The sequence below is a fragment of the Phyllobates terribilis genome, unplaced genomic scaffold (genome assembly GCF_046119375.1).
Source record: "Phyllobates terribilis strain yellow unplaced genomic scaffold, ASM4611937v1 Scaffold_9__5_contigs__length_417890890, whole genome shotgun sequence".
Lineage (NCBI taxonomy): Eukaryota > Metazoa > Chordata > Amphibia > Anura > Dendrobatidae > Phyllobates > Phyllobates terribilis.
This window is the reverse complement of record NW_027362769.1, coordinates 229985913-229999047: the sequence shown is the minus strand read 5'-3', so window position 1 is coordinate 229999047 and position 13135 is coordinate 229985913. Positions and strand designations below refer to the sequence as shown.

The window sequence follows — 13135 nt, the reverse complement described above, 5'->3', positions numbered from 1 at the left end:
GAGAAGACCACTAGGTCCAAGAACAAATTCCAATCCAACTTGTGAACTACCCCATAGACTATCATAGGTATGAGTGATATCCATGAAAAACACAGATAGCGCTCATACAAAAAATAGAATTAGACTTACCGGTAATTCGGTTTCTAAGACCCTCCATGAGAGCACCACCTGGAGGTTGCCTCCCCATCCTAATTAGGGACAGGAAACACAAGAGGTTAAATAGCCCCTCCCCTATACTATCCCCAGTGTTTTCAAAGGACCACATAGTATGAATGCTCCAAATAATATTTTATTAACACTAAGGAATTTTTCCATAAACTAATAAAGGGCGGGAATTACCCGTGCTGTTGTGGAGGGTCTTAGAAACCGAATTACAGGTAAGTTTAATTCTATTTTCTCCAATCCCCTCCATGACAGCATCACCTGGAGTAATACTAAAGAATGAATTTTAGGGAGAGACAACAGCCTGAAGGACTTTCCTTCCAAATGCTAGGTCTCTATTTGACATCACATCTAATCTATAATGTTTAGCAAAGTTATGGTCGAATGACCATGTAGCTGCCCTGCAAATCTGCTCAACGGATGTACTAGCCTTTTCAGCCAGGAGACAGACATAGCTCTGGTGGAATGAGCTTTCAAGGATTTTGGAGGAGGTAATTCTTGATTTTTGTATGCTTCACAAATTGCTTTTTTAATCCAATTTGCTAGCATATGTTTTGAGATTTTCTTCCCTTTGTTGGGGCCTCCATATTGCACAAAGAGGTTCTGATCCTTCCTCCAGGCTTCCGTCTGATTTAGATAGAAGATGATAGTCCTTCTAACACCCAATGCATGGAACTCCTCTTCCCTGCTATTTGACGGATACTGGCAAAAGGACGGGAGAATTAAAGGCTGAAACATATGAAATTCAGACGAGACTTTGGGAAGAAACGAAGGCTCCAATTGGAGGATAATTCTGTCTTCCAAAACTTGAAAGTAAGGCTCTCTAATGGAAAGTGCTTGAATTTCACTCACTCTCCTGGTCGTAGTCAGAGCTACCAGCAACGCTTCCATAACAATTTGTCTATGTGTGCCTCAGAAATTGGTTTGAAAGGTTAGATGGTAAGATCTTTAAGAACTGCATTGAGATCCCAAGGCGGAACGGTTTTTGCTCTTGTTGGATTCATTTGTGACGCGGCTGTCATGAATCTTTTAATCCATCTGTTTTGGCCCAAGTCCGTATCAAAATAGGAGCTCAAGGCCGAGATCTGGACCTTAAGAGTGCTTGGCCTTGATCCCTTAGACAGACCGTTTTGCAAAAAGTCCAGATATCTGGCCAAAAGGGATCTAGTGGACGTGGCTCATACCACAGGTTGAAGGTCTTCCAGATTTTTGCATAAATAGAATTTGTGACCTGCTTCCTGCTTTTCTGCAGAGTATGGATCACTTCCTCTGAAATGCCTCTGGCTCTTAGGATGGCGGCTTCAGAAGCCAAGCTGCTAATGAAAGATTTTGAGGGGTCGGATGGTAGATAGGACCCTGATCGGACCCTGATGTTCTTTCTGAGGAAGAATCAATGGATCCGTCACCTTCAGACTGTTCAACATCTCGAACCATGCCTTTGGGCCACATTGGAGCTATGAGAATTGTTTTGACTCCTTCGGACCTGATTTTTTGCAAGGTCCTTGGTAGCAAAAGGAATTGTGGGAAAAGCATATGTGAGTCTGACTTTCCAAGGATGAGCGAACTCATCTATCCCAGCTGCCGGATCCTTGGGGTCCAGGGAGAAAAAGATTCTTATTGCGTTTTTGTGGTTCGCGAACAGATCCACCTCTGGTTATCCCCATTTGTGCACAATCATACGAAATACGTCCAAGTTCAGACTCCATTCCACCAGATGAATGTCCCTTCTGCTCAATAGATTTGCCAGATGCAGAGCTGACAAGGATAGAAGATGAAGGTCTGCCCAATGAAAGATCCTTGCTGAGATCAATTGCAGGTTCCTGTACCTTGTACTTCCCTGATGTCTCAGGTGGGCTACCGTCATCATATTGTCCGAGTATATTCTGACATGTGACCCCTGGAGTAGAAAATTGGCTACCCAAAGGGTCTCTTCCACTGCTTTCAACTCTCTTAGATTCAAGGATTGACCTGCAATTTCTTGTGACCACCAGACTCCCTGAAAGGCCACCTGGGAGACTACTGCTCCCCATCCCCTCTTGCTGGCGTCTGTCTTGGCTGATATAAATGGATGTTGAAACCATGTTGTTCCTTTCTCCAGATTCCTTGGACAGAGCCACCATCTTAAAGATGCTTTCACCTGATCTGGTAGCTGAATTTTACTGGTGAGAGAACTTAGAGATCTGTCCCAGCGGGAAAGGATGTAGTTTGAAGAACCCTTGTATGAGCTTGAGCCCAAGGTACCGCTTGAATAGAGGAGGTCATGGTCCCGAGGACGGACATGGCGAATTTTATCGTAACCCCGTTCCGGTTTCTTAGCGCATAGGACTTTGACGTAACTGAATTTGTTTTTGTCTTGGCAAAAACGAGGCTTGTTGCTGGGAGTCTAGAAGAATTCCCAAGAAGGTCTTCTTGGTGGAGGGAATCAAATCTGACTTCCACAATTTATCAGCCATCCTAATGATTCCAGAATATGGAGGGTCATCTGCAGGTGCTTCTCCAATATGGGAACTGAGGGGGGCCATTATTAGAGAATTGTGTAAGTAGGGGACGATACGGATATTTCGTCTTCTTATAAAAGCTACCACTTCTGCCATGAGTTTCGTGAAAAGAAGGGAAGCCGACGAAATCCCAAAGGGAAGCACGTTGAACTGAAAATGATGTATCCTTTGATTCTGACTTACAGCAAATCTGAGAAATTTTCTGTAGGCAGGATGAATTGGCACATGGTAGTACGCCTCTTGCAGGTCTATCGTTGCCATGACAAAATATTTCCCAATCAGCGGAATCATCGATCTTAAAGATTCCATCTTGAACCTTCTGTATTTGACATATTGGTTGAGACGTTTCAGATTGAGAATTATCCTGTAGGCACCAGATGCCTTTTTTAACAAGAACACTCTGTAATGCACACGCCCGGGCTGAGCGGCGTGTGCGTGTGATTCCACTGGACCGTGCCGGAGAGTGAATGCCTGGAGGGGCGTAACTAGGTATTCACCCGATCCGACCAGGGTCGCACGACGGCATACGACGCCAGTGCACCAAGGAGGAACCGAGCAGAGGGACCAGGTGCTACTCCAGGACAGACCCCGGCTTCGGCTGTTGACCCACACAGGGGAATACAGGAACAGGCTGGTTAGGCTGGCGCACAGACTGGTGGGTATAGGCAGGCACGACTGGTATGCAGGCAGGCGGGTAAGCAGGCAGGGGGGTACAGGCAAGCACAGCTAGAGTGCAGACAGGGAGGCACTAGCAGGTAGGAACACAGGCGGGATAGGACCCAGTACACACTGGGACTCAGGAACAATACAGGCAGAGGGGTACAGGCAAGCACAGCTAGAGTGCAGACAGGGAGGCACTAGCAGGTAGGGACACTGGCGGGATAGGACCCAGTACACACTGGGACTCAGGAACAGAACCACAGATGTGGCGGACAACCACAGCAGAGTGAGGCCGCCCAGAGAGGTGAGCGAGAACAGGGCAGGACAAGACAGCCTGGAGCGGTGAGCAAGAGTAGAGCAGGACAAGGCCGCCAGGAGCGGTGAGCAAAGGGTCAGAGCTGAGCGAGACTGCTGGAGCAGTGAGCAAGAGTAAAGCAGGACGAGACCGCCTGGAGCGGTGAGCAAGAGTGGAGCAAGACTGCCGGAGCAGTGAGCAAAAGGATAAGAGCGGAGCGAGACTGCCGGAGCAGTGAGCAAAAGGATCAGAGCGCAGCAAGGCTGCCGGAGCAGCGAGCAAAGGAGTCAGAGCAGGCTAGAACCGCCGGAGCAGTAAGCAAAGGAGTCAGAGCAGGCTAGAACCGCCGGAGCGGTGAGCAAAGGAGTCAGAGCAGGCTAGAACCGCCGGAGCGGTGAGCAAAGGAGTCAGAGCAGGCTAGAACCGCCGGAGCGGTGAGCAAAGGAGTCAGAGCAGGCTAGAACCGCCGGAGCGGTGAGCAAAGGAGTCAGAGCAGGCTAGAACCGCCGGAGCGGTGAGCAAAGGAGTCAGAGCAGGCTAGAACCGCCGGAGCGGTGAGCAAAGGAGTCAGAGCAGGCAAGGCTGAGCAGGGGGGACAGGGCTCAGTTCACACGGAACAGACAGGAAGGGAAAGGCAGAGCCAGATACCCACAGGGTACTTGCAGTGAAGTAGCGAGTGGACCACAAACTCACAAACGGGAGTACAGAGACAACAAGCAGGAGTTAGGTACGAGTTCAGACTCTGCAGAAAAAGGAAGGGAATGGACATAGAGGCAAAACAGGTAAAGGATAGGAGAGAGTTCAGACTGGAACTGAGTGTACGGAGGAGACCGACACTGCAGCGGAATACAGGAGCGGGTCTGGGAATACGGCCCCCAGAGAGGCAGGACGAACAGGCAAGGAGCGTGTTCAGACAGGACAGACAAGATACAGGAGCGGGTCTAGGTAATCGGCCCCTAGAAGGCGGGAGGAACAGGCTAGGAGCGTGTTCAGACAGGACAGACAAGATACAGGAGCGGGTCTAGGTAATCGGCCCCTAGAAGGCAGGAGGAACAGGCTAGGAGCGTGTTCAGACAGGCCTGGAAATACAGCCTCCAGGATAGGCAGACAAGAGAACACAGAACGGGACCTGGCACCTTCAGAGTGCAAGCACACATTGAATGAAACACTATGCTCAGGCAGGGATTGATTGGAGCAGCTGAGCTATATACCAGGTGACAGACAGCAATAGGCTGAGGACGCACAAGGGGTGTGACCCACAGCAGGTACAAAAAGCAGGAAGTGATCTGGCGCCGCCCTTAAGCAGCAGAAACAGACACAAACAGACAGCATGGAGGGAAGCCAGAGAGACATTCTGGACAGGAGATCAAGTGCGCGCTCTTGCACAGTGGGAGATGGACCACTATGCAAGGACGCCGCCAGGTATGTTACACACTCGAAAATAGTGACTTTCTCCTTGTTCCATGCCAGGTACTGGTGATATAACTTCTGAATTTTGCAGATGCTGAAGGCCCGATATTAGGATCTTCTGTAATCTTGAGGAAGACAAGGTTGTTATTTCTAGTCTTTTTGGAGGGTAGTCAGAGAAGTCTATTTTGGCTCCCATTTCAACCATCTCTAGGATCTTTCTGTCCGTTGAAATTTGTTGCCACTGTGAAAGGAAAATTGCAGTTCTGCCTCCTACCTTCCTGGCATCATTGTCTGTCCTGTCTTGAATTTTAAAAAATATTCTTCCCTCTTCCACCTTTGGGGTAACTCCAGCGACCGGATTTACCCTTGCCTCTATACTAAAATGTTTGCTGTTGCTGAGGTGGAAGAAATGGCCTCTTCCTAAAGTTCTTTGGAATCTTTGGCTCTGGTAGAGATTTTTTCTTGTCTGACGCCTTCTCCAATATCTCGTCCAAGGCTGAACCAAACATATATTTTCCTTTAAATAGGATGGAACAAAGCTTAGATTTTGACACATTATCTCCTGTCCACAATTTTAGCCATAGAGCTCTTCTCATAGAATTGGATAGCACTGCCGATCTTGCCGCAATTCTGACAGACTGCTGAGGCATCCGCTAGGAATCCCGTGGCCTTTCGTAGTAAGGGAATAGATGCAAGAAGGTGCTTCCTAGGAGTACCTTTCCAAAGGTGTTCCTCTAATTGCTGTAACCAGAGGAACATGGATCGTGCCACACAAGTCGAGGCGATATTTGTCCTCAGGAAAGCCGAAGATGTTTCCCATGTCTTCCTCAGCAAACTATCCATCTTTCTATCCATTGGATCCTTTAGTTGGGAAGAGTCCTCGAATGGAAGGGTCGTCTTTTTCGCCACCCTTGCCACTTGAACATCCATCTTTGGAATTTCTGACCATGCTTTAGCCAAATTTTCATCTAGCGGACATCTTTCTATAGTTTCTGCTGCAATACTTAATCTCTTTTCCGGTAACTCCCATTCATCCATGATAAGCTTTTTCTTTGATTTTAAGCCCCCAAACATCTCGTCCTCAACTGTACGGGTTTTCTTCTCTTCCTCCACCTGCATAGTGTCCCTTACTTGTAATAACAATTCTTCCATATTTCCAGAAGAAAAATAATACTTTTTATCCTCCTCACATTCTTGATTTGCACTCAGATCACCTTCCTCAAGTTCTTACATAAATCCATTTTCCTCTGAGTCCAAAGTATCCCTGGCGGTATACTTCCTTTTTTTTGCTGGAGATCAACCTTCAGCTCTAGCTTATGAGAAGGACTGCGAGAAGGAAGCTAGGGAGGATTGTATTTCCTGCCGGACCATTCCTCTAACCTCTTCCATAAGGGAAGACTGTTCATCTTTGACAATGGCCTCCGTACATTTCTCACATAGGGGTTTCTTATGGCCCGAGGTAAGCTTTTTCCTACAAATGGCACACTTGCGCATTGTAGCATTTTCTCCCACTTTCGGTGCAGGATCCTTGTTTCCCGAAAATTAAAGGGGAGATTTATTTAAAACAAATTTTTTGGACCCTGCTCAAAGGGAGTGGGGAACAACCCATCCCAGGAGTACTTACTGGGGCTGGGTTCACACCGTGCTCTGCAGATGTAGGCTTAGAGACACCACCTTCCATAGACATAGACATCCTCTGTCCTACCTTATCGGTGTCTTCTCATCTGGGTCTTAGATAGATGGGACCGAGATCCAGCACCGATTTCCGCCAATCAGATGGAAGTTTTCCTCCAATTCAGGGAAAAAAAACGCGGTTTAATTTTTAAATTTACCGCCAAGGCCACATGCGTTCGGGGCATGCAATGGGAAGTGACGTCATCGGCCGTAAACACCGCATTTCCGGTGCGTCCTGCATGCAAACCAGACGCTGCCATGGAGGACGGAGGACACACACAGGCTGGGAAGCTACGGGAGACCCCCAGCCCACAATCCCACTCAGCTTTACCCTAAAGTGCAAGAGATTGGGGAGGTCCCACTCCAGAGATAACGGGAGCTGACAGTGGAGGAAGACCGGAGGTGCTCGATCCCGGCAGCTCGGCTCAGGTAAACTTAATAGGGCACTGCTCGCCGGCCACAGCCACCCTAGGTAACCTCTTCATCCCATAGAAACAGGAAAACACTGGTGATAGTATAGGGGAGGGGCTTCTTGTGTTTCCTGTCCCTAATTAGGATGGGGAGGCAACCTCCAGGTGGTGCTGTCGTGGAGGGGATTGGAGAAAAAGCTGATGATTGAATGAGCCCTAACTAACAGGAATGTTAGGGATGACTTAGTGGGTGCAATCTGTATGGTCACACTTCAGGGTGCAAAGGGCAATGGCGGGCGATGATATAATGACCCATGATATAATTCACTTGCTCTCCAATTGCATGCATTTCACTGGACTATATGATCATTGGTCGCCAATACTGGTGTTACGGATCCGGGTGGTGGAACGTCTGTGCTGAGATGCAAGGAGGGACCAGAGGGGTGTAACTAAGTGCCAACCAGGACCGACCCTGGCCACACGGCGGCTTAGTCAACTCCGTGAACCAAGGAGAGACCGGGAAGGTGAACCAGGTGCCACTCTGGGACCGACCTTGTGTGAGAGAAGGCGACTCCCACGGGTCAGATGGCTGAAGCTGACAGGTACAGCGGGTGAGCACGGCAGGTAGCCTGACAGTTGATCCGGGTAGGCAAGTCGACGGGCGCGGCAGGTAAACTGACAGGTGATGCAGGTAGGCAAGCCGACGGGCACGACAGGTAGACAGTCTAGCGGGCACTGCTGATAAACAGGCAGGTGGGCACGGTTGAAAGACAGGCTGGTGGGCACGGCTGATAGACAGGCAGGCGGGCACAGCTGATAGACAGGCTGGCGGGCACTGGAAACTGAGGGTTGAGGAGAGTGTTAGCACACAAACAACAACCTTGCACAGGCACCTCCATAAGCACAGTGCCCGGGAAGCTGCGCGCGGTGCACGCACCCTGGACAGCAGCAGGGGAGCTGGAGGACGCCGGACCGGGACCGCGGTGGTAAGGGGAATGGTGTCTCTGTCCGGCAGGAGGCAGAGACGCCGACGCTACAACTGGTAAATGGATTGTCAGAATTTTTTCTTTACAATGTGACCCATAAGGAAAAGGAGACCAGCTGTAATAATACTATATTACCATTTGTAGTAGTGTAGTATGATACGCATGTGAACGGTATCAAAAGTAAGGGGTCAATATATGAAAATACCTGAAATGTATGAGTCCACGTTTCTGATAGAACAGAACTTCTTTTTTCAAATCTTCTATTTGTCCGTTCAGTTGTAAAATTAATGGTGGGTTCTTCTGACTGACCCAAACTGATTTAATTAGAAAGTTAGATTTCTTTGGCTACAAAGTAAAGAAGGATCTGTTAATGAGAGAACATGTATTCATATAATTTGGGATTGACATACATTTTTTTGCACTGATCGCTGCTGTTAACCATTTAGATGCCACTGTCGAACTCTGACAGTGGCATTTAGGTGGTCCATCATTCAGCCCCCTATGATGTAATTGTGGGGAGCTTATGGGTTAACATACCCCTATGGTTGACATGTTAGTCCTCCTATGTAGATCAGCAATGAGACTGGGCTTCATAGGAGCACTTATAGGCTTTATAGGAGAACCTAAATTACCTTATGTACTGCAATACTTTAGTAGTGTAGTATATTGTTTAAACTATGAAACAATCACAGGTATAAGTTCCCTGTAGGAGCGCAAAAATAAAAATAAAATATTTAATAAAAAGTGATCTCAGGTTCAAGTCTCCTAGGCGGATTAACAAATATACACTGTGTTCCAAATTATTATGCAAATAATATTTTCTCAGATTTTTCCAAATTACCTATATGAATTGCAGTCATTGTAATTTTCCAGTCAAATAACTATTAGAGTACAATTGAAAGGTTTTTGTACAAACTGCCTATGATAACAGTATATTTTTTAAAAAATAAAAAACTCAAACTGCACTCAAAATGCATGTTCCAAATTATTATGCACAGCAGAGTTTTCAACCTTTTCATTTTAATAAAGAACAAAAAAATGGTCATTTTTTAAATGATAAGCATTAGCAGGTTATTACAAACTGAAATCAAACAGTTTTCAACTCAAAACTTTATTCTAGGTGATGTTACATTTGCACATAGGACCCCTTGTTCGAAAGGAGCTTCTGAACTCTCTCGTCCATTGAATTTGTCTGGTTTTGGATGGTTTCTGCTTCAATTGTTTTGCATGAGGACAGAATACCCTCCCAGAGCTGTTGCTTAGATGTGAACTGCCTCTCGCCATCATAGACACTCCTTTTGATGATGCTCCAGAGGTTCTCAATGGGGTTGAGGTCAGGGGAGCATGGGTGCCACACCATAAGTTTGTCCCCTTTTATGCCCATAGCAGCTAGAGATGCAGATGTGTTATGTGCAGCATGAGACGGGGCATTATCATGCATGAAAATGATCTTGCTGCGGAATGCACGATTCTTCTTCTTGAACCAGGAAGGAAGTGCTGTTTGAGAAACTCAACATACATTATGGAGTTCATCTTTACCCCTTCAGGGATCCTAAAAGGGCCGACAATCTCTCTCCCCATGATTCCAGCCCAAAACATTACTCCACCTCCTCCTTGTTAGCGCCGTAGCCGTGTTAGCATGGGGTGTCCATCAACCAGCCATCCTCCACTCCATCCATCTGGACCATCGAGATCATTTCATGCATGATAATGCCCCGTCTCATGCTGCACATAACACATCTGCATCTCTGGCTGCTATGGGCATAAAAGGGGACAAACTTATGGTGTGGCACCCATGCTCACCTGACCTCAACCCCATTGAGAACCTCTGGAGCATCATCAAAAGGAGTGTCTATGATGGCGGGAGGCAGTTCACATCTAAGCAACAGCTCTGGGAGGGTATTATGTCCTCATGCAAAACAATTAAAGCAGAAACCATCCAAAACCTGACAAATTCAATGGACGAGAGAGTTCAGAAGCTCCTTTCGAACAAGGGGTCCTATGTGTAAATGTAACATCACCTAGAATAAAGTTTTGAGTTGAAAACTGTTTGATTTCAGTTTGTAATAACCTGCTAATGCTTATAATTTCAAAAATGACCATTTTTTTGTTCTTTATTAAAATGAAAAGGTTGAAAACTCTGCTGTGCATAATAATTTGGAACATGCATTTTGAGTGCAGTTTGAGTTTTTTATTTTTTTAAAAATATACTGTTATCATAGGCAGTTTGTACAAAAACCTTTCAATTGTACTCTAATAGTTATTTGACTGGAAAATTACAATGACTGCAATTCATATAGGTAATTTGGGAAAATCTGAGAAAATATTATTTGCATAATAATTTGGAACACAGTGTAGTAAAATAAAAAAACTTTAAATCACACCCTTTTTCCCATTCAAACATAAATAAATGAAAAAATAAAAAACATATTTGATATCATTCTGTCTGAAAAAGTTTGATATATCAAACTATCAAATTATGTAAACAATAAGTTAACTGACAAAAGAAAAGAAAATAATTGTGATTTTTCTGCCGCTTCACTTCCTTAAAAAGTAGAATGAAAAATGATCAAAACGTCATGTGAGACCTAAACTGTATCAAGAAAAAAGTACAGCTCAGCACGCAAAAAAACAAGCCCTTTGGACTGAAAAATACAAAAGTCACGGGTCTCAGAAAATGGCTACACAAAAACCATACATTTTACAAGATTCAGATTTTTTTTAATCACTGAAATTGAAAAACATCCTTATCAGACGGTATAAATATATTGTCAGGTCAATTGTACCATACAATGAATGCTGTAAAAACAAAACCCAGAATTGCATTTTTTTTCACCATACTTGGAATTTTTCTACTGTTTTTCATTAAATTACATGGTAAAGTAAAAGATGTCATTCAAAACAACATCTTGACTAGCAAAAATCAACCCTCATACGACTATGTTGATGTAAAATAAACAAGTTATGGCCCTAGAAAGAAGGGGAGGAAAATCCGAAAGTTCAAAAACGAAAAATGTCACGGTCCTTTAAGCGTTAAAGGAAAATCAATGAAGGCTATGAATGTATATTGATGCTTCAAACTAATATAATGTCCAAAAGTGCATATTAGCTTCGGTACCCTGCAGATCCTTACATATTCTGATATGACAGATTCTCACTTGTTCAACAATTCAACCAGATGGGTGATAAATGGATGATCACTGAGAGTCCAACAACTGGGGCTGGTGAAGAACGGAAGTCCCAAAATGTGAATGGACCAGTAGAGCAAATGTGTGATCACCGCTCGATTTACTTCCATGGGACTAATGGGACAGCTATGTTTTGTTAGTCCCATAGAGGTGAATCGAGCAGTGAACTTGAATGAGCACTACTATTCCATTCACAAAGGGGACTTTCACTGGGGGGGAGGGGAGTGGGTCTCAGTGATTGGACTTTTTTGATACATTTATCGCTTATTCTGTGTATTTACTGAGTTAACTACCTTAAGGGGAATGTGTCAAAAGGTTTTTGCCATCTAATTTTAGTGCAGCATAATGTAGGGGCAGATATACTGATTCCAGCAATGCATCACTTACTGGGCTGCTTGTTTTAGTTTTGATAAAATCAGTTTTATTAGTAGGAGGTTATTACTAGAGGACTAGTAAACCTGCTGCCACGTAGTCCTCCATATTCATGAGCTCTGTATAATGCCGCCCCCCACCACTGATTGGCAGCTTTCTGAGTACACTGTTGCCAATCAGTGAGGTGGGCGAGGTTATACAGAGCTCAGCATTCAGAGAACTGCTAGATCTAAAGCACATAAATCAGAGATTTAGCAAAACTACAGCAAGAAGTCCAGTAAGCATCACTGGAATTGAGGTCTCTGCCCCTACAATATGCTGCTCTCAGATGAGGAAGCAAGAACATAGTGATAAATTCCCTTTAAAGATGCATAGTAGTTGGAGGCTCTGTTACAGTGTTCGCATCTGAGCCTAGGAGCTTCCAGTTACTCCACGCCACCATATTGTGATTTACACATGTCATAAGAATGGAAGTTTCTAATATACCAGATTTGAGATCCAATAATCCATTGTCACATTAAACTCTTGTTTTGAACCCTTGATCTTGAATGAAATAATCTTCATTTTGTCACTATTTTCCAGGTGGATCTCATTCTTAATCAACTGGTTCCACAGCGACACCATTTCACTATAACTTCTGAAGGAATTGCCCCCAATAAAATTTACAGTAGAAGCCTATGGAACAGATGAAAAATGTTATTCACATGATGATAAAACATAACTGAGCAAATCACTGACGTAAAGCATCACAATGATCACAGCGTTATAATAATTCTCGCCTAATAGAAATATAACCTTTAATGCATTTATATACTGAATAGTCAATTTTGGTGTGTAGTGGTGGTCACCAGAGAAAACAATGCGCATGCCCACTATGAACCACATTATAAATGATATTGCTGTTCTAATGACAGGGGGTTAAACTGCAATACTAAACAATGTGCGGAGCTGCTGTGTTCTGCCCCATACATTGCTTACATCTGGTCACTGCAGAAGTAGATACAGGTGCATCTCACTAAATTAGAATATCATCAAAAAGTTAATTTATTTCAGTTCTTCAATACAAAAAGTGAAACTCATATATTATATAGAGTCATTACAAACAGAGTGATCTATTTCAAGTGTTTATTTCTGTTAATGTTGATGATTATGGCTTACAGCCAATGAAAACACAAAAGTCATTATCTCAGTAAATTAGAATAATTAACAAAAAACACCTGCCAAGGCTTCCTAAGCGTTTAAAAAAGTTCCTTAGTGTGTTTCAGTAGGCTCCACAATCATGGGGAAGACTGCTGACTTGACAGATGTCCAGAAGGCAGTCACTGACACACTCCACAAGGTCCCAGAGTTCCAATTTTCATTTGGAAATCAAGGTCCCAGAGTCTGGAGGAAGAGTGGAGAGGCCACAATCCAAGCTGCTTGACGTCTAGTGTGAAGTTTCCACAATCAGTGATGGTTTGGGGAGCCATGTCATCTGCTG

General features: G+C 44.7%; 1 protein-coding gene across 1 annotated transcript in view; it reads right to left on the bottom strand.

Annotated features, from left to right (window-relative positions):
• The window catches only part of LOC141162056 (uncharacterized), a 539567-nt gene that overhangs the window by 299773 nt on the left and 226659 nt on the right, over nt 1–13135 (bottom strand). Inside the window, exons 30-31 of the mRNA XM_073647724.1 lie at nt 12142–12330; nt 8301–8440 (exon numbers count right to left, since the gene is read on the bottom strand). Coding sequence (XP_073503825.1) covers nt 8301–8440; nt 12142–12330 — 329 coding nt within the window. The remainder of the gene's footprint in view (nt 1–8300; nt 8441–12141; nt 12331–13135) is intronic.